At 53.1% G+C, this 19,120-nt stretch overlaps 2 protein-coding genes across 2 annotated transcripts in view; one reads left to right on the forward strand and one right to left on the reverse strand.

The window, feature by feature from the left end:
• Positions 1-1,451, forward strand: part of PKD1 (polycystic kidney disease 1 (autosomal dominant)) — a gene marked incomplete at its 5' end in the record, with an annotated part of 100,363 nt that extends 98,912 nt beyond the window's left edge. Inside the window, one exon of the mRNA XM_015415598.1 lies at positions 296-1,451. Coding sequence (XP_015271084.1) covers positions 296-901 — 606 coding nt within the window. The remainder of the gene's footprint in view (positions 1-295) is intronic.
• A 5,807-nt stretch (positions 1,452-7,258) lies between these two features.
• The window catches only part of TSC2 (tuberous sclerosis 2), a 91,343-nt gene continuing 79,481 nt past the window's right edge, over positions 7,259-19,120 (reverse strand). The window contains exons 36-42 of the mRNA XM_015415599.1: positions 17,165-17,251; positions 15,314-15,500; positions 13,892-14,031; positions 11,423-11,501; positions 11,054-11,145; positions 10,147-10,245; positions 7,259-8,737 (exon numbers count right to left, since the gene is read on the reverse strand). Of these exons, the coding sequence (XP_015271085.1) occupies positions 8,573-8,737; positions 10,147-10,245; positions 11,054-11,145; positions 11,423-11,501; positions 13,892-14,031; positions 15,314-15,500; positions 17,165-17,251 (849 nt within the window). The 3' untranslated portion in view covers positions 7,259-8,572. The remainder of the gene's footprint in view (positions 8,738-10,146; positions 10,246-11,053; positions 11,146-11,422; positions 11,502-13,891; positions 14,032-15,313; positions 15,501-17,164; positions 17,252-19,120) is intronic.

Here is a 19,120-nt window from a genome sequence, read left to right on the forward strand (position 1 = left end):
ATCCAAGATGCACATGACCCATTACAGTGTGAGACTGAGAACCAGGCAACAGCTCAGCCTCTGCCTGGACTTGAGGTTTTCAGCCAGAACACAACCGTACACTTCGAAATTAGAACAGGAGAGACTGGGGCACCGTAAAGGCTAACATCCACTCATCCCAAAAGAACACTTCATTGGTCTTTAAAGGGCGGCAAGCTTCCCGTTCGTTTTTCCTTCTAGAGAGTTGCATAGAGACACTTCTGGGTTTGTAATGCTGCCAAACGTGTATCTCTCTCTTTCTCTCTCCTTGCCGCAGTTCCGCCACAAGGTGCGCTTCGAAGGGATGGAGCCGTTGCCCTCGCGCGCCTCCAGCCAGGACTCCCGGTCCTTGCGAGGGCCCACGCCCAGCGCCGTCTCCGACAGCGCCTCCACCTCCTCCAGCCAGCTGGATGGGCTCAGCCTGGCCCCAAGTGGCCGGGACAGCTCCGAAGCCGACGGCGACGTCCAGCATCTCCTCTCGCTCCTAGAGATCTTGCTCATTCAGTTTGACCGGGTGAATGAGGCCACCGAGGACGTGTACCACATCGAGCGCCGGCTGGAGGCCGCACAGAGCCAGCGGGCGAGGAAGAGGGACACGGAGGGAGCAGAACCGCCGGGAAACCAACGTGGAAACCAACACCGTCCAACGCCCGCCCATCTGGGATTGTTGTCCCCTCCAACGTGCCCCAGCAGTAACCAGCTTCTGCCTTCCTGTCCCCTGAAGAGCTCAGCACCCAGCAGAATGCCCCAAGCCAGCCAGGGCATCGGCCTGGCTTCCTCACTGCTTTCTCCACACAAGACGTACGCCTCGCTCATGCCCACGGCCCGGAAGAAGAAGAAACCGCTGCGGGCCAACAACCGAGTCCACCCCTGTGGGAAGTAACAGCATCCTCCCAGGCCGAAAGGAGAAAGTCCTGTGTGGCTTGCAACCCACCAGCGGTCACTCCTGCGCCACCAGGAGAGGCACCGTCCCTCTCTGAAATGTCACCTCCCATCCATGTGGCGGGGTGGGTGCTGTCGGAAGGGCAGACCGCCGATCAGCTTGATGCTGAGGGACGTACAGAGATGAGTGCGGCTTTCGCTCGGATCCCTGGCGGGTCCTAGCGGGTGGCTCCTGTCACCCGGGCGCTTGGCGGCTCAGCGATCTTCTCCGTGTTACCGTTTCCCCTAAGAGAGTGAGAGCACAGCTTACCTGCTGTGGGGGAGGGAAAATCCGCCAGAAAGGGGATATCAGCTGTGTGGCCGTGGCGTTCGCCTTCATGTTGCAATGGGGGGGGGTATTCCTTTTATCAGAGCAAAAGGGTCTGGTGGAGCATTTAAAAGGGACTCAAATCAGATCTTTTAAAAAAAGGAATTAGAAAATGCAGCTGATTTCTATGCCAAGGCCTTGAAAATGTTTGAAGGCCAAAATGAACAATCCGGGCGAAGAACACCCCCCCAAAAAAGTGATCTCCAAGCGGTCCGGTGGGCTGAGCCCATGAAGGACACCCGGAAGGTCCGGTTTTCTCTTGCTGACTTTGTCGATTCCACAGAGAAGATGCACTTTGGAGGAATAGCTCTGCAGGGTTGGAATTCAAAGCACCCTCCGGAGCGTTTTCCTCCTCCACAATTTCACCTTAGCTAATTTTTAAAAAGGAATTTAAATGTACTGTCAGGATGGAGACTTGTTCTCCCCCCCCCCCCCCCGAAAAAAACACTAAAAAAAACCCCCCGCGAAGAAAACGCTCCAGATTGGGCTGACGGCTCAGTTCAAAACGTTAATCCACCATGCCTGAAGATAGCAAAGCACCCAAAGGCAACAGTGCCTAGAAATTTTGAACGTTGTCCCAGAGTTGATTTGGGGCCGGGGGGGGGGGGTCTTCTTGGTTGGGCATGGGCCCCAAGAGCTGGTCTCGCTGGGTTAACCCTCCAACTCACTGTTCTCCTCCCCTAGAACCCAATGGACAGGCAAAGGGGTGTTGTATAATTTTATAGTTCTATTTTATATATATGTGGGTTTGTGTGTGTTGTGTGTGTGTGTGTGTGTATATATATATATATATTTGGTTTACGATCTGCATGTACTGCCTGGCACTTTAATCAGCGCTTCGCTAACGGTGGCACATGCAACTTTTGAAAACAAGAGCAGGATAATATATCACGGAAGCAGTATTTTGTTGTTCAGCATAAAATTTAACGGGCCATGGGAATATGACCAGAGACCTGTGGCTTGCCCTGTGTTCGCTCACCCTGGCTGGCCCCAAGCGCTGCTCCATGTCGGAAGGGGCCCGAGCACATGGAATGTGCCCCGATCACAAGGGGAGCCTAGCGCAGGCAAGAGTGCACGCATAAAACCCTCCGCCCCGCTTACGGGACTTGTCCCTCAAGACGCACCTCAGTTAAATCCATTTGCTGCTTTTGCAAGTGGCGACGCAGAACATGTCGCTGGCTTGTACGGGGGGCAACCCTGTGCAAATGAGGCACTGTGCGGGGCCAGTTCTTTTGTGGTGTGGTGTGTGGGGGGGAATATGGAGAAGTCCAACCCTGGCTCTAAATGTTTGGGCCACCTGTGCGCCCAGCAGACTCCAAAAGGGAATGCAGGCTGAACGTCGTTTCAGAGGGCAGAACTGTTGGTCTGCAGTCGAAGGGCCGGATTTGAGTCCTGTAGCCCCTTGGAGACCGACTGTTTTCAGGGTAATCTGCTTTTGAAGGTCCAAGTTCCCTTTGTAAGATACAAGACACCCAATGAAGGAGTATCTGACCAGGGGAGTTTTACCTCTCAAAAGCTCATGCCCCAAAAATTTCTTTAAAAGCTTGTGGTCTCTAAGGTGCTCCCTGGACATGAATCCTGCTGTACAGACTGAACGAGGCTCCTTTGGGAAGCCAGGATCGGTTCTGGCCGTTCTGCATTGGTAGAAACCAACAGGACTCACCCAAGACCCCGTGCGACTTGTTAGCCAGCCTCTTTCTCGGTCCCTGTCAAGAGAGTCCCTCTCCCGTGCACTCCCAAGCCAGAAAAAGTCTCCCTGGAGGACAGATTGGCGGGAGTGATTGAGCAGAGAGCAGATCTTCTTCCCCAAAACATCTCCCTCTGTGTTTAACGCGGGGGGACTCCATTCAGTGGTTCTGGGGTCTCCAGCAAGCCTTCTTTGCTATGAGAAGCTGCAGTGTTTCCGTACGTTGGGAGTGTCCCACACTCATGGTGCAAGATTGCTTATTTCCAAATCGGAACCCCCCCCCCCCCGGGAATCCCTCTTCTGGGGAGATGCAGCCGGCCTGTACGTCCTCAGTTAACCCCTTAACTCACCCCTCTTGCCTTTTTTTGGGGGGGGGCTTCCTCTCCACCCCTTGTGATAACCCTCCTGTCTGCATATTCCACTGGCCAGTTTAATTTTATGTCTATTGTAAGTAATTTATATGGGATTTTTACAAGAAAAATAATGTATATTTTTGTATATTTGCTATATTTTTATAGCATTGGTACCTTCGTTGCTTGACATGTTTAGATGTGACTTTATTTAAAAAAGAAAAAGGTGCGTGAAAGGCTTGGTGATGAGCTCGTTGGTGTGTGTCGGGTGTATGGATTTGTGCCAAAGGAAACTTGGTGTTTGTGTGTGTGGGGATTTCTTGTTCCTCATTATCTATGGCAGGGGGCAGGATCTCCCCGCAATGCACTAGCCCATCATTTCTCCAAATCTTTGCTAAATCAAAAAGGACGACAGAAATTTGAGTGGGTTTCCACGTGTGGCCGTTTAACTCCCGTCCTCGCTGGCTGGAGCCACGTACGTGGATTTCTTTTCTTAGAGAGATGGTGGTTTTGAAAAAAACCCAAAACGCTAGGATTTTGGCTATTTAGATCCATCCCCAAATAAGAGAAACGTGGTGACATTTGTCTTTTGATTACATTCCATTATTTATAAGGGTGCTATTTTAAAACAAAGATTAGTTTTTTATATGCTATTCCTAGCTGCTTTATTATCAGGTACAGAGAAAGAGGAAAGGGGCACTTGCTTCCTCCGCCGATGGGATCAGGAAATGTTTGCAGGAGGTAGGGGGGAGGCAGAGGGAGCTGGGTTAGGGTTAGAGGCAGAGCGGCAGTGGTTCGACGCTCAGGGTGTAACGTTACAGAGGCAGAAAAGAAGAAAGGAAACGGCAAGCTAGCTTGGGCGTGTGATTCTCCGAGTCTTGCAGCGCAGAAAGGAAAAGAAGTGGGTTTGGACCAGAGCAGGCCTCGGCTACTGCGACTAGAGCTGGGGTCTCCAACCTTTTTGAGCCAGTGAGCACCTTTGGAATTCTGGCTCATTGTAGCAGGCACAGCCACAAAAAATGGCTCCTGCAAGTTCACACAGCGAAGATCCTCGTGCTGCGGTGGGAGCTGCCGCCGAAGCTGTGTTTCCGAAAATCGGTACAGCCGATCAAATCTCGCAAAAGGCCCATCTGGCCATGCCCACTTTCTAAAAAGACTTGGCGGGCACCAGGAAAGGACTAGAGAAGCATAAAGTTGTACTTTGGATTCCGGGGGGGGGGACGTGCCCAAAACCGTGCAGGCAGCAAGCAACTCAGCGAGGGGGTCTGACTTGAACTTCAATGAAGGATCTTTGCCCTGAGTCGTTCGTTCTGCCAAAACCGAGAGTTCTCAGTTGGCTTTTGCGTTGTTGTTTCCCCCCCGGAATGGTGGAATTCAGGAGGGCTAGCACAGTCACGTCGGGGAAGCAGGTGCCTTTTGCACAACAGCTGAGTGGGCGGGGAGAGTAACACGTGTGCACGCGTGTGTGTTTGTGTTTGCCAGCATGGCGTGGCGCTGAGCGCTTCGTCTGAAAGTAGCAGGAAACGGTTTTTGGAGCGAAAGGGGTGACTGCGAAGGAGGCTGGGCTGTTTGGGGGCAAAGGCTTTGGAAAGATGTGGGGTGCTCCCCGGGGTACGCAGATGTTGGTGCCTTGCGGCAGCTGGTGAGACAAGAGACTAGGGAGAGCAAAGGAAAGAGAAAGAAAAGGCATGCCTCCTCTCTCGCTGTCTCCTTCCCCAGCCTCCCCACTACTGCAGGGGCGAGGTGCACCGAGGGGTGGGGTGAGGTCTGGCATTCTCCAGGGGTGGAGCAAGGCTTGTTTGGGGTGGGGCTCTGCCCCCTAATGCCCCTCAAGGGCTATGGGTCTGAATGGACCCAAGTCCCATCTCCGCCTCGCAGACGAACTCTTGAACGTCAAGCTTGGTCCTCCCTTTGGAGCCAGATGGGGTCTTATTTATTATTGCTCGAAGCGCCCCCCCCCCCCCATGGAGGCCTGTAGACTTGTGCTGCTTGACAGAACCCCTGGTGGCTCAACACTCCCCAGGCTTCATGGGGGGGGGGGGCTGGCTTTGTAAAAGCACCCTCTAGCAACAGCAGAACAAGAACCCTGTGAGCTTTAATGTTAAACATTCGCAAACGAAATAACCTTTTCTTTTTTCCCCTGTAATGGTGGGGAATGTTTCCTTTAAAAGAACGGGAAAAAACGACAAAGTCAAATAAAAAAAAGAAATCATTGACGGCTAAATGAATGTCTGTGTGTTTTATTTAAATCGGTGCAATGGCTTTGGGGTTGTGCGAAGGCCACCTCAGAGAAGGGTTTGTGCGGATAGCTGGCCCCCTGGTTTACAAAATCCCTGCTACCAATGCTCCCTCTTAGCTATAGAGTCTTGTGAGCAAAACTTCTACTTTGCGAGCTACTGGCATTAAAGTTGTGAGTGAGCAATTTGGTTGCGGCATAAATTAGTTTGCTTTGGAGCCATCCTTCCTGTAAAGGTAAAGGTTCCCTTGCTCGAAAGCCAGTCGAATCCGAGCTGGAACTAGAGACAGGAGCTCACCCCGTCTTGCGGCACCCGGGTCTTGAACTCCTGAACTACTGACCTTCCACAGCCTGCAGTTCAGCGTCTTAACCACTTGAGCCACTGCAGCTCCTTCCTGAGCGAAGACAAAAATGTGTGAGCTGGAGGCCAAAAGACTGTGAGCTAGCTCACACTAACTCAGCTTAGAGGGAACACTGCCTACTACCGGACACCTGTGGTTGCATTTCCCCAACATTCTCAAAGTAGTCACGTCAGCACTGGCAAAGACCAACCTTGGGACCGGCATAGAGAACATTCACACCGAGACTCCACGTTACACAACAGCTAAGTTCCAAACAACCAGCAGGAGGCCACTGAGTCCCCCAAACCTATCTGGTGACCAAAAAGAAGTTCTGGCCCGAGCCAAACTTCTTCACAGCTGGCTGGGAAGGGGGCAAGATGACTCCCCTGGTGTCAAAACTGGGGAAGCTGTGGCCCCAACCATGGCAGAGGAGAAGGAAACCAAGCCCATCAGCTGAAGGAGGGGGGTCCGTGTTGCATTGTGTGTAGAAAAGAACAAGAGTCCAGGAGCGCCTTGAGCACAAAAAAAATTGTGGAAGGATAGGAGCTTATGTGAGTCACTTCTTAGGGTATCTGACTCACAAGAGCTCCTCCCCTGTCACAAATTTTGTTCGTCTTTAAGGTGCTACTGGGCCCTCGCTCTTTTCTGCTGCTACAGACACACTTAACACGGTTGCCCATCTTGATCTATCTGAAGAAGTGAGCAGTGACCCACAAAAGCTCCTCCCCTGCCACAAATTTTGCTAGTCTTTAAGGTGCTACCGGACTCTTGCTCTTTTCTCGGACTCTTGCTCTTTTCTACTGCTACAGACACACTAACACGGCTGCCCATCTTATGTGTGTGTGAGTGTGCGCACGCATGATCATGAACCATTTTCAGATGCTCCTGGTACAAATACTCCCATCCTGCCTGGAAGCTCCGTTATCCTTCAAGTCAAAGAAGTCTTCGTTCCACACACTGGGCAAAATATTACTGTTAGTATTGCTGGAAATCCCCATTCCTTGCCTTGGAAAACCCATGGGCAATACACTCTGGCTAGATGAGGAAGGCGCAACCAGTACATTGTCAACAGTAGGAGCTTTTTTAAAAAAAAAATCAAACTGGGCAGGGAGGGGAAAGGAGGCAGGTGCTTTGTCCCAGGAAGGGATTCCAGGCCCGGGCCAGTCAACAGTAGGAGATTTTTTTTTTTTTTAATCAAACTGGGCAGGGAGGGAAAAGGAGGCAGGCGCTTTGTCCGAGGAAGGGACTCCACGCCCGAGCCACTGGGGAGACTTGTCTCTGCCAAGTCCCATGTGGCCCGGCAGCTCCCTTGGTCCCCCCCCCAAAAAAAAGGCAAACACAAAGGGGCGCTCCGAAACTCATCTTCTGTCACCCAGAAGCCAGGGGGGAAGGCATACAAATGCTTTATTTCATTGCACACTTCTTTTGTACGACATTTGCCAAACAACACAGACACAAGGAATTGATAGGATGTCTTGAGCTGGTTGGAGAGGGCCGTCGTGCTTTCTCCCCCCCAAGAATCTGCCTTTCAAGCCATAAAGGGGCAACCTCACCATGCCCCACTGGCCTGCTATGGCAGCCCCATATGCCCCACGGAAAAGAGTGGTGGTCCTCGGTAGATAACGACCACGGCAAACCCACCTGCACCGTCCGGATTTCAGCAAACGGGCAAAGAGAAGCCCTAAGACAGCGGCGGGTTCCGCGTGCCGTGCAGACACCGACTGTTCTGTAATTCATCCAAACAAGAAACAGCCTTACGCCTGGAAAAGCCAGGTGCACGCAGGATGCAGCCGCCCGAAAATGTCTTTGTCCCGCGGCCGGCATTGACCCAGCGGTGCCACCAAGACCCTTTCGGGCTCTGGGGGCACCGCACATAGCATGCCTCAGAGCCGCCGAAAAAGCTCCTGCCCGCACTGAGGAGGGAGTATGCCGCTTATCACCTGCCGAGCACAGGTGAAACGTGCCAAAAGGAAAGGGGATGGACTTCCTCTCCCCCCAACCCTCCGCCATTCTTCTCTGGATGTACCTGCGATCTGCCAAATCCTTCTAAGAGTAGGGCCAAATGTCTCTTTGCATGGGGGGAAGAGAGTCAGTCAAATCCCACAATCTCTGTCAGCCTCATGGGGCAAATGTCTCCGTAGGAGGGCTTGCAGAGCCAAACACCTGCCCCCCCCCCCATTAGCTAGCTGCCCGCAGAAGGCAAACGACAGGTGTGTTTTTGGAGAAAGAAACCTGCCCAGCTGGCCTCTGGAAACCTCGCGGAGTCCTTGGTAGTACACGGGGGCCTGCTGAAACAATCTCTCTCCTTCCGGGATGCAGAAAACACCTTTCTGGCTGCCGTGTCTTTGTCCCACCTCTATTCACGAGAGAGGCTTATCCGAAACGTTTAGGGGGGGAAACAAAAAAATGGAGTGGAACAGCAATGATTTCCCCCTCTTTGGAGAGTCCTGATGGCCCACAGGGACGGGGCAGCAGGTTTCCAGGCCACTATTTCATTTGTGGGCCGTCGCTAAGAAGTCCTACCGCCGCAGCTGGAGGGTTGGGGTTTTTTTTGCCAAAATCTGAATCTTCTCTTGGCAGCAACCACACACTCACCGGCCCGAAGAGAAGAGGAGAATTCATTGCCTCACAGGCCGGATGGGTGGGTGGACGGGCCAGAAAAGGGGGGGGGGGGGGGGGGAGCGTCTGACCTCACACAAATTCCGTGAAGTCGTCCACTGAGGAGATGAGCCGTTTCCTCTGCCCCGTCTCGTAGGAGGGCGCGGGGTCCTGGGCAGCGTGGGCAGACACTTTGTTGGGCGCAGAGGGGTGCATGGTGGGGAAGCCGGACGTTTGGTACTGGGTTTCTTCTCGGATCTAAAGAGAGGAATAAATGCTGCTTAAGCTCCCCACAAGGATTTCTCTCGCATGGACACACAGGAAACTGCCTTATACTGAATCCGGTCATTGGTCCGTCATGGTCAGTATTGTCCACTCAGACTGGCGGTGGCTCTCCAGGGTCTCGGGCCAAGGTCTTTCACATCACATACAACCTGGTCCCTTTAACTGGAGATCCTGCCGGGGATTGAACCGGGGACCTTCTGCACGTCAAGCAGTGGCTCTTCCTCTGAGCCACGGCCCTTCGGCCACCTTAGTGATGGCCCCACAAAGTAGGGCCAGCGTTATCAACCCCGTGCTGGGGACAGGGTGCGTCTGCCCAAGGAGAAGAGAAGCACTGTTCGGGCGGGGGTGGAGGGATCCGTAGGCCCAACCCTGCCACCCGTCAGCCTAGGCTGAAGCCTCAGTGGAGCGAAGGCCCCGCTTCCAGACACGACAACCCCATGTTGCCAGGGAGTGCGAGAGAAAGAGTTGAGCTTGTGGGCGGGGGAGGTCATATGGGGTTTCCCCCAGGGTGATGACGGGCATCCTTGCCCTCTGCCTCCATGCTTGCCCACATTAAGTCTGGCAGCGGCAGGAGAAAAAGAAGCCTACTGAGGTTCAGGATGGAGGGAGTGACATCTACACAGACCCTCTTGAGACTCGGATGTAGATACCTCAGTTGGGGTCCTCCAGTTTGGTGCAGTGGTTAAGTGCGCGGACTCTAATCTGGGAGAACCGGGTTTGATTCCCCACTCCTCCACTTGCACCTGCTGATGTGACCTTGGGTGAGTCACAAGCTCTGGCACAGCTGTCCTTGAGAAAGAGCAGTTTGTGTCAGAGCTCTCTCAGCCCCAGCGACCTCACAGGGTGTCTGTTGTGGGGAGGGGGAGGGGAAGGGGAGGGGGAAGGGAAAGGAGCTTGTAAGCCGCTCTGAGACTCCAAGTGAAGGGCGGGGCATAAATCCAGTCTCCTCCTCCTCCTCTTCTTGTTTGGTGTAGTGGTTAAGTGCGCGGACTCTGATCTGGGAGAACCGGGTTTGATTCCCCCACTCCTCCACTTGCACCTGCTGATGTGACCTTGGGTCCGTCACAAGCTCTGGCACAGCTGTCCTTGAAAAAAGAGCAGTTTGTGTCAGAGCTCTCTCAGCCCCCCCCACCTCCCAGGGTGTCTGTTGTGGGGAGGGGAAGGGGAAGGAGTTTGTAAGCCGCTCCGAGACTCCGAGTGAAGGGCGGGGTATAAATCCAATCTCCTCCTCTTCTTCTTCTTCTTCTCCTCTCCCCCGCCCCCCCCCCCATTCCCAACACTGTCCTCTGATTTTGGGGGTGCCAGGAATGTACAAAGCCACATGGGGACAATGGCCTCCCAGACGGGGCGGAGGAAGGGAAACGAGCCCCCCCCCCGCTTACTCTCTGTCGAAGCCTCTTGATGTGGCGCAGCCGGGCGATCCACTTGGAGGGGTAGGTGTCCGTGGGGTTGGAGCGGCTGTGATGGACCTGGGAGGCCATCTGCGCGGGAAGGAGAAAGGGCTCGGGTCAGCGCTGGCCGGCCTGTTTGGCGAGCGGCTCAAGCCGATCGAGCGGCTCAAGTCGATCGGGCAGCGAGTCAAAAAGGGCAAGCGACGAACGGCCTGGTTGGCTCAGCCCAGGGAAGATCCCACGGTCTGCTCCCCTCTTGAGGCACAACCTGTGTCGGTGCTGAGATCGTGGGGGGCGGCTGGAGAAAAGAACCGCCCTGCAGAATCTGACCCCATCGTTTGGGGAAATGCCCATCACCAGGGGTCATTTCGTAGAAAAAGAGGTGCAGGAGCTCATCAGCATAACTCATTTGCATATGCCACACCCCCTGACATCACCAGATGTGTGTCAGAAGGCAACACCCACCGCTCAGGCTCCACTGGACTGTTTTGGATTGCTAGCTATTGGGGGGGGGGACATGCAGATCTGCTCTCACAGAGGAGGGAGAGCTTGTACCTGAATAAAACCTGGTCTTAAAAGTGCCACTGGACTGTCTTGGACCGGGGGGCCGGGGGGGGGGCTCTGCAGCTTACCTGGCTGCTTCTTGCTCTGACTGAGGGCTGCTGGGAGCAGGGGGTGGGGCTTGTTGCACGTGCCCGCCCCCTGGGCTCTTTACTGCCGGAGCTCCGCTCCTGTGCGCTCCCGCAGGAAATGACCCCCTGCCCATCACAAAAGCACCCGCGTCGTTCCCGGAGGTGGGACTGGCCAAGGCAACCTGTCAGGCGACCAATCCTTGACCAAGCTTGACTTGTGCACTGTACCCCTTCCCCTGCCGCCCTCACGTGCAAACGGCACTCACGTTGGCATGCAGGGCCATCTGCCGGGCCACGAACGGGAGGTTCTTGTCCGAAACGATCTTGGCCACGCTGGTGTCCACCAGCCCTTCCATGTCTGCAGGCAAGGGAGAGAAACAGTCGACACCCTCTAGGTTTACGGCTCGCCTTTCCTTCTGCCAAAAAGCAGCTGTTGCCAACTGGCTTGGCGAAGTAGACCAGGCAGAAAGCCCCACGGTGGTGGGTGCCAGAGCAGCCTCCGCCTGAGTCCCCTTCTTCTTCTTCCCTCCTAGAGAATGGGGCGCAGGGGATCGTCCTCCCAGTCGGGCGAGGGGGGGCATACGGAGAACGGGGCTCCGGAGTCAGACTCCGGCCAGGGTCGGTCCCACACTTACCCTTCCTGCACTGCAGCGTGATCAGGTTACAGCTGTAGTCCAGCGGCTTGATGACCACGTGGACGAAGTTGAACTGGCCCTAGAGGGGGAGGACATGGGTGGCTCAGGAGGGAGGCTGGGCTGGGAGGTTCTGCCTCAGGCCCTCCCTCGGGAGGGAGCGGCTGGCCCGACCACCAGAGACCAGCTGTGGCCAATGAGAGCGTGAGAGAAGCCATGTTGGATCAGGCCAATGGGCCACCCAGTCCAACAGTCTGCGTCACACAGGGGCCAAAACCCAGAAGCCATCAGGAGGTCCACCAGTGGGGCCAGAACTCCAGAAGCCCTCCCACTGTTGCCCCCCAAGCACCAAGAAGACAGAACATCCCTTGCCCCAGACATAAGAACATAAGAGAAGCCATGTTAGATCAGGCCAGTGGCCCATCCAGTCCAAGACTCTGTGTCACACAGTGGCCAGAAATACCAGGTGCCATCAGGAGGTCCAGCAGTGGGGCCAGAACTCCAGAAGCCCTCCCACTGTTGCCCCCCAAGCACCAAGAAGACAGAACATCCCTTGCCCCAGACATAAGAACATAAGAGAAGCCATGTTAGATCAGGCCAGTGGCCCATCCAGTCCAAGACTCTGTGTCACACAGTGGCCAGAAATACCAGGTGCCATCAGGAGGTCCAGCAGTGGGGCCAGAACTCCAGAAGCCCTCCCACTGTTGCCCCCCAAGCACCAAGAAGACAGGGATCCCCCACCTTTCAAAGCCCGTGGGCACCTTTGGAATTCTGACACAGGATGTTGGGCACAAAAATGAAATGGCTGAAGCAGGAGGCGGAGCCAGGCACAAAATGGCCACCACAGCTTACATCTGGTGACACAGCAAAAGGTCTTTGTGCAGAGGTTGCAACCAATGCTCCCTCTAAGCTGTGGAGTCCTGTGAGCAAAAATTCTACTTTGTGAGCTACCAACATTACAGTTGTGAGCAGGCAGGTGATTTGGCCACTGCATCAATTAGTTTGCTCTGGACTGGAGCCGTCCCTCCTGAGCTAAGACAACAATGTGTGAGCCGGAGGCTAAAAAACTGTGAGCTAGCTCACACCAATTCAGCTTAGAGGGAACATTGGAACTTGCAACTGCTGCCAAAAGCAATGTTTTTTAAAAGCTGCACAGCCAATCAAATCTACCCGTGGCCAATCAGAAACCTTGCTGGGCGGAAGCCCCACCTGGCCCCGCCCACTTTCCAAAACGCACTTGGCGGGCTCCAGGAAAGGTCTGTTGGCACCTTGGAGCCCCCGGGTGCCACGTTGGGGCTCCGTGGGCTACAGCACGAAAGCTTTCTCCAGACACATGCACACACGCCCTTTCTCGCATTCCACATCAGCCTTCTCACGGGGAAGTCACGCCACGGCTGAACTGCTGAGCTGAGAGATGGCAGGGCCTCTTTAGGCCCTCCGAACGTCCAAGGGGTATGGGAACCGGCGTCCTCCACAAGCTCAGAGGAACAAGTTCATTGTCGTTTTGCCTGTTCCAGGACTGAGCGACGGCCACCGATCCTGGAGCTGCGCGGAAGCCCGCGTTCCAAACGCAAAAGGAGGAAATTTCTCCTGCCTGTTAGTGAAGAGACGGCTGAGGGGTGACATGATCGAGGTTTATAAGATGATGCAAGGTCTTTGTGTAGAGGTTGCAACTGCTGCCAAAAGCAATGTTTTTTGAAAGCTGCACAGCCAATCAAATCTACCCGTGGCCAATCAGAAACCTCACTGGGCGAAAGCCCCACCTGGCCCTGCCCACGTTTCAAAATGCACTTGGTGGGCTCCAGAAAAGGTCTGTGGGCACCTTCGAGCCCCCGGGTGCCACGTTGGGGATACATGAGCTACGGCATGAAAGCTTTCTCCAGACACACACACGCATGTCCTTTCTCGCATTCCACATCAGCCTTCTCACGGGGAAGTCACGGCACAGCTGAACTGCTGAGCTGAGAGACGGCAGGGCCTCTTTAGGCCCTCCGAACTTCCAAGGGGTACGGGAACCGGCGTCTTCCACAAGCTCAGAGGAACAAGTTCATTGTCGTTTTGCCTCTTCCAGGACTGAGCGACGGCACCAGTCCTGGAGCTGCGTGGAAGCCCGTGTTCCAAACACGAAAGGAGGAGATTTCTCCTGCCTGTTAGTGAAGAGACAGCTGAGGGGTGACATGATCGAGGTTTATAAGATGATGCCTGTGATAGAGTAGGTGGAGAAAGAGGTACTTTTCTCCCTTTCCCACAATACAAGAACTCCTTGTGGGCACTCCATGAAATTGCTGAGCAGTCGGGTTAGAATGGATAAATATGACTGTGAGACTTGGCACAAGCCAAGCCCTCACTGCCCCCAGCAACAGGGAAGCTTCCGTGGGTGTGGTGTGGAGGCCTCCCGAAGGAGCAGAAAATCTGGTCCGGGGCCGGAGAGCAGCCCACCCCTCGGGCCCCAGCCAGACGCCCCCCCCTCACCTTGATGGTCCCCAACTTGAACTCTTCTCCCGAGTCGTTGTAGATGATGGAGACGAAGTCGTTCCCCAGGTGCCGCTTCTTGTCACAGCGGTATTTGTCCAGGTCTTTGGTGGGCATCAGCGTGGCAATGTGGAAAATGGCTGGAACATAAGAACAGAAGAGAAGCCAATGCTGGATCAGGCTGATGGGCCATCCAGCCCAACACTCTGTCATGCAGTGGCCAAAAATACCAGGTGCCATCCGGAGGTCCAGCAGTGGGGCCCAGGACACTAGAAGCCCTCCCACTGTTCCCCCCCCCAAGCACCAAGAATACAGAGCATCCCTTGCCCCAGAGTTCCTATCTATAACACCAAGCAAGGACTGGCCTACAGTTGGGAGTGGCAAACCACGGAACCCGGGAAACTTCCGTTCATTATTATTTATTTGTTTGTTTATAAATTAGATTTGTTTTTGGAACCACCCTTCCCTGTAGAACAAGGCTCAGGGCCACGTACTAGTAAAACATTCACCAGTTAAGACCACAATTAAAAACAAATACAGTAATTAGCCTATTAGCTTAATAAGATGGCATTAAAACTATCAAATGTGCCACTGTGTTGGGGGGGGGGGGGAAAAAAAGTACTACTACACCTATTCCCAGAAGATCTCTTCTATGGAAGCCTATACAAGGCAAGGACAGCTGTCACACAGAGGCTTCGTGGTATTGAATCACAAAATGAAGAAGCTTCGCTACCCAAGAACTTCAGAAATATAAAATCTTGGCCTCATTTTACTGCTGCCCCTTATTTATTTAACATTACCTATGAGCCCTATAGATGGGCCTTTTCCAGAGCCCGTTTTGAGGCACTCCCTTACACTGTACTGCAAGGTAAATCCACTCGAGTGCCAATGCATGAACGTGTATGCCCATGCACGGCTAATATCGTGGAATCAGTCACTCATGTCCTCCTGTTCTGCAGATTCTTTCAGGAGGAACGAGACCATCATCTTATACGACCCCTCCTGTCTAGATTTAGCCCTCTGCAGTCTTATCTTGACTTTAGGCCAGAAGTCCTTCGTAAATTCCTCTTAGAAGACGTTCAGAGCTCAGTGACTTACGCCTTGGCAAAGTTTTGTTGCTTAGCTATTAGGAAACGTAAACTTAATTGAGCTGAAAAGACTGTATGATTCGCTTATTAACATTATTTCATTTTACTAACTTTATTAATTTTCTCTTGTTAATGTTTTTATACTCTTCCTATGTTATTACTGTCTTAATCCTTCTTCTATCAGAATTGTACTGTTTTACTGGCTCTTGCTGTAATAAATTAGATCGATCGATCGATCGATCGATTGAGTACTACACCAGGGCGACTCTGGTCCCCAAAGGGGGCTGGGGAAGGGAGGGAGACGGGAGGGGGGGAAGGCCGTGGTGGGCCGTACCTTGCATGATGTCATCGTGCCAGCAGTAGGTGAACTGCCCGTCCTCCCCGCACACGTCCAGGCCGCCCAGGTAGATCTTATCCGGCTGGCAGTCCTTGAGCTCGATCAGCTTGCCCAGGCCTGTCAGGAACTCCGTGTAGCGGTAGGAGCCATGCTCGTTGGACAGGATGGCCAGCTCCTGGTTGCTCTGCGGAGACAAACGGGGAGGTCTTGGAGCAGAACCCGGGATACTCAGGGGCAGGGCACGCTTCAGCCGGTCTCAGGTGGCTTTGTAGGATATTGCATGCACTTCTCCCTCCAAAAAAAGTTTAAAAGATTCCTGCATGTATCAGGGCCCTGCAGGACCTTTCACAGTTCCACAGGGCCTGCAAGACGGAGCTCTTCCCCCGGGCTTTTAACTAGGAGCTGCTGCCACCACCATCGCCACTACTATCAATAAGAACTGAAACCTATAGAGCCTGATCCCTGGTTAGTTACCGACAGCCTGTGCACGGCGATTAGGAAGATCAGTGAGCTGCACTTTAGATAAACTTACGGAATGCACCCACGTGGTAACGCCATTGTTACGACATCAAAATAACACAGCTGGCGCTTTAATGTCATATTGTTTTAATGAGCTGTTTTTAAACATTTTAGGGTGCTTTTGATTGTTATTGTGTATTTTATCATGTCTGAGCCACCCTGAGCCTGCTCCGGCGGGGAGGGCGGGGTAAAAGTCTGAAAAATAAATGGAGAAAGCTAAACTGGCAGAGACCCAGGTCTAGCCTCATCTCCCTCCCTCCCTCCCAAACTCAGATGGCCGTTCATATTTCATCACATCCGGGGAGGGGACAAAAACAAAACCAGACCTTCCACAGGCCAGTTTGCCCGGGGCATGGAATGGGGTCACTGGGGGTGGGGTGGGGGGGAGGTATTTGTGAATATGCTGATCGCCACTTTGGGGTCAGGAAACAATTGTTCTCCAGGCCAGTTTGGCCAGGGAAGCAAAAATTCTACTTTCTGAGCTACTGGCCTTAAAGTTGTGAGCAGGCAATTTGGCTACTGCATAAATTAGTTTGCTCTGGAGCCATCCTTCCTGAGCTAAGACAAAAATGTGTGAGCCGGAGGTGAAAAAACTGTGAGCTAGCTCACACTAACTCAGCTTAGAGGGAACACTGGTCACTGGGTGTGTGTATGGGGGGGGAGGTATTTGTGAATTTCCTGCATTGTCAGGGGGGGTTGGACTAGATGAACCTGGAGGTCCCTTCCAACCTATGCTTCTGTGACCCAGCCAGCCAGCCATTCTCTCTTGGCCTAGCCTACTTCACAGAGTTGTTGTGAAGAGACAGTTTGTAACCACATACCCTTGCCCTGGGCAATGCTGCAAATAAATATTTCGGGAGGTGGCCATTTGTGATCTCACCACACAACGCTTCTTCACAAGTCCAATCTGTCACGTGAAACTCGAAGGGGGCAAATAAGAGATGAGAGCCAGCGCAGCATCGTGGTTTGGGGGCCAGGCTATGAGCAAGGAGGGCCAAGCCGTGGTCCCCACGCCACCATGAAGATGGCTGGGTGACCACGGACCAGCGATTCTCTCGGCCAGGCCTACCCAACAGGGGGGTTGTTAGGACAACGTGCAGCTCCTTGGAGGAAAGGCAGGGGAAAGAGAACGCAGCGATGGACTAAGCTTTTTAAAAACACCACACGGTGTGACGTCTGTGTCAAAGACCAAGAGGCAGGCGACTACACCGCAGGAAAGGATGTTTCCCTGAAGGGAACAGCCTCTTGAGTCCGTTTTGCTGATACGGGGTTTTCTTCGAGCACTATGCTTCCACACACACACACACACACACACACACACACTCTTACCTGGCCTTCCCCCACGTAGAGCACAGCGATCTTGTGGGTGTCATAAGGAGGGATCTGATCCAGGAGCTGCACGGACCTCTCGAAGGTCTGAGGGTGCAAACGAAATCAGAGATCCTGAAGCCCCCCTGGAGGAGTTTTCTTGTTTGTTTGTTTGATTTCTAGACCGTCCCTCCCCTGCGGGCAGGGCTCGGGGCGGCTTACAACAGGGATATACAATAAATACGTTTTAAAAAATCAAAAACCAACGAGAAAACAACAGTTTTTAATAAAAATGGATCGATTCCAAGATGGCCGACAGTCAGAATTCCTGGTATGGCAAATCGCAGACCTCCCTAGGGCTGCCAAGTGGGGGCGGGGGGTGGGTTAAACCCCCGCTTTGGAGGCCCGATTTCCGCCGCCGCGGAATCAGGCCCCGGGGGGAACTCCGCCACCCGAAGCGCAACCACGTCGCTCACGTTGGGGCCGTTGCGCCGACTGTCGGAGGGGTGATCCTCTGGCCACGCCCCCAACATGAGCGACGTAGCGCGTCACTTCCTGTAACATGCTGGGGCGCGCACGCATCCCCGGAGAGCTCCCGGGTCCTGCCGAGGCTCCCCCGCCGCCAAGGTAAGTTGACTTGGCAACCCTAGACCTCCCAGAAGAGACCTGTAAAAGGTGGGAGGGGAGAACACAGGGGGCAAGAAGGGTATGGGGCTGCCAGATCACAGGATTATGCCATCACTGCCCTCAACCAAAAGCCTGGCAGAACACCTCTGCCTTACGAGCCCTGAGGAAAAGGCGACAAATCCGGTGCAAGGACGCGCCCTCCTTCCTATCTCCTTTCCTGCTTGGAACATTCTGTGTGCGTGGGCAAAGTGCTATCGAGTGGCAGCCAACGTTGGGTGACCCCCGAGCCTGGCAGAACACCTCTGCCTTACGAGCCCTGAGGAAAAGGCGACAAATCCGGTGCAAGGACGCGCCCTCCTTCCTATCTCCTTTCCTGCTTGGAACATTCTGTGTGCGTGGGCAAAGTGCTATCGAGTGGCAGCCAACGTTGGGTGACCCCCGTGGGGCTTCTCAAGGCAAGGGAGGTTCAGAGGTCGCTGGCCATTTAGAGATGTAAAATTTCCGGAAATTTCGAAGCTCGGAAAAAAACATGGGGTTTTTCCGGGTGGAAACAGAAATTTTCGGAAAAATTGAAAAAACGCTACATTAGCATTTCTTTTGTCTTTTCTAGATTGAAAGTCATTCTGTTACTTTAGGAACATAAAATATGACTATGAACATTTTTACTTGGCATGAAATTATCACAACTAGCATATTAAAAATATAGTGTATCCAAACAATTATTACAAACAGAATATCCACCCACATGCCAAAACAAAACTGAAACCTTTTTATTTTCTTCTGACAATAGCACCTCCTAAAGGAAGAAATGCATCTTGTTCTTGCATTGGAGGGTTCAGTTTGTAACCTGGGACTTGCTTGTCCTCAGTGCACAGAAATTAGATCAATCTGATACCATATATATATATATTGGAAAATATTTGAACACCTTGTCTTAAAATATTGTATTCATCACGTTAAAATAAAACGTTCCATAATAAATTTTTAAAATTTTATTTTCTTTTTCCAATTTTTTGGAAAAAACCAAAAAAGCCTTCAGGAAAAAAAACGGAAAAAACCCGGTGTTTTCACTCTGCACATTTGAGAAAAAGCTCATCATAGCAGGGGATGAATAAGGGGATGAAGTCGACCCATTTCCTCAGCAGGACTGCAAGTGCAGAAGAGGAAGGAGGAGCGTGTTCACCCCCCTTGTCCCTCCCGGCTCCAGTCCCCCCCCCATGTGGCTTCTCCCGATGGCTTCAGAGCAAACGAACTTATGCAGTAGTCCAATCGCTCGCTCACAACTTTAATGCCAGCGGCTCACAAAGTAGAATTTTTGCTCACAAGACTCCACAGCTTAGAGGGAGCATT

Source organism: Gekko japonicus, unplaced genomic scaffold, assembly GCF_001447785.1.
Source record: "Gekko japonicus isolate JY-2015 unplaced genomic scaffold, Gekko_japonicus_V1.1 scaffold2547, whole genome shotgun sequence".
Taxonomy (NCBI): domain Eukaryota; kingdom Metazoa; phylum Chordata; class Lepidosauria; order Squamata; family Gekkonidae; genus Gekko; species Gekko japonicus.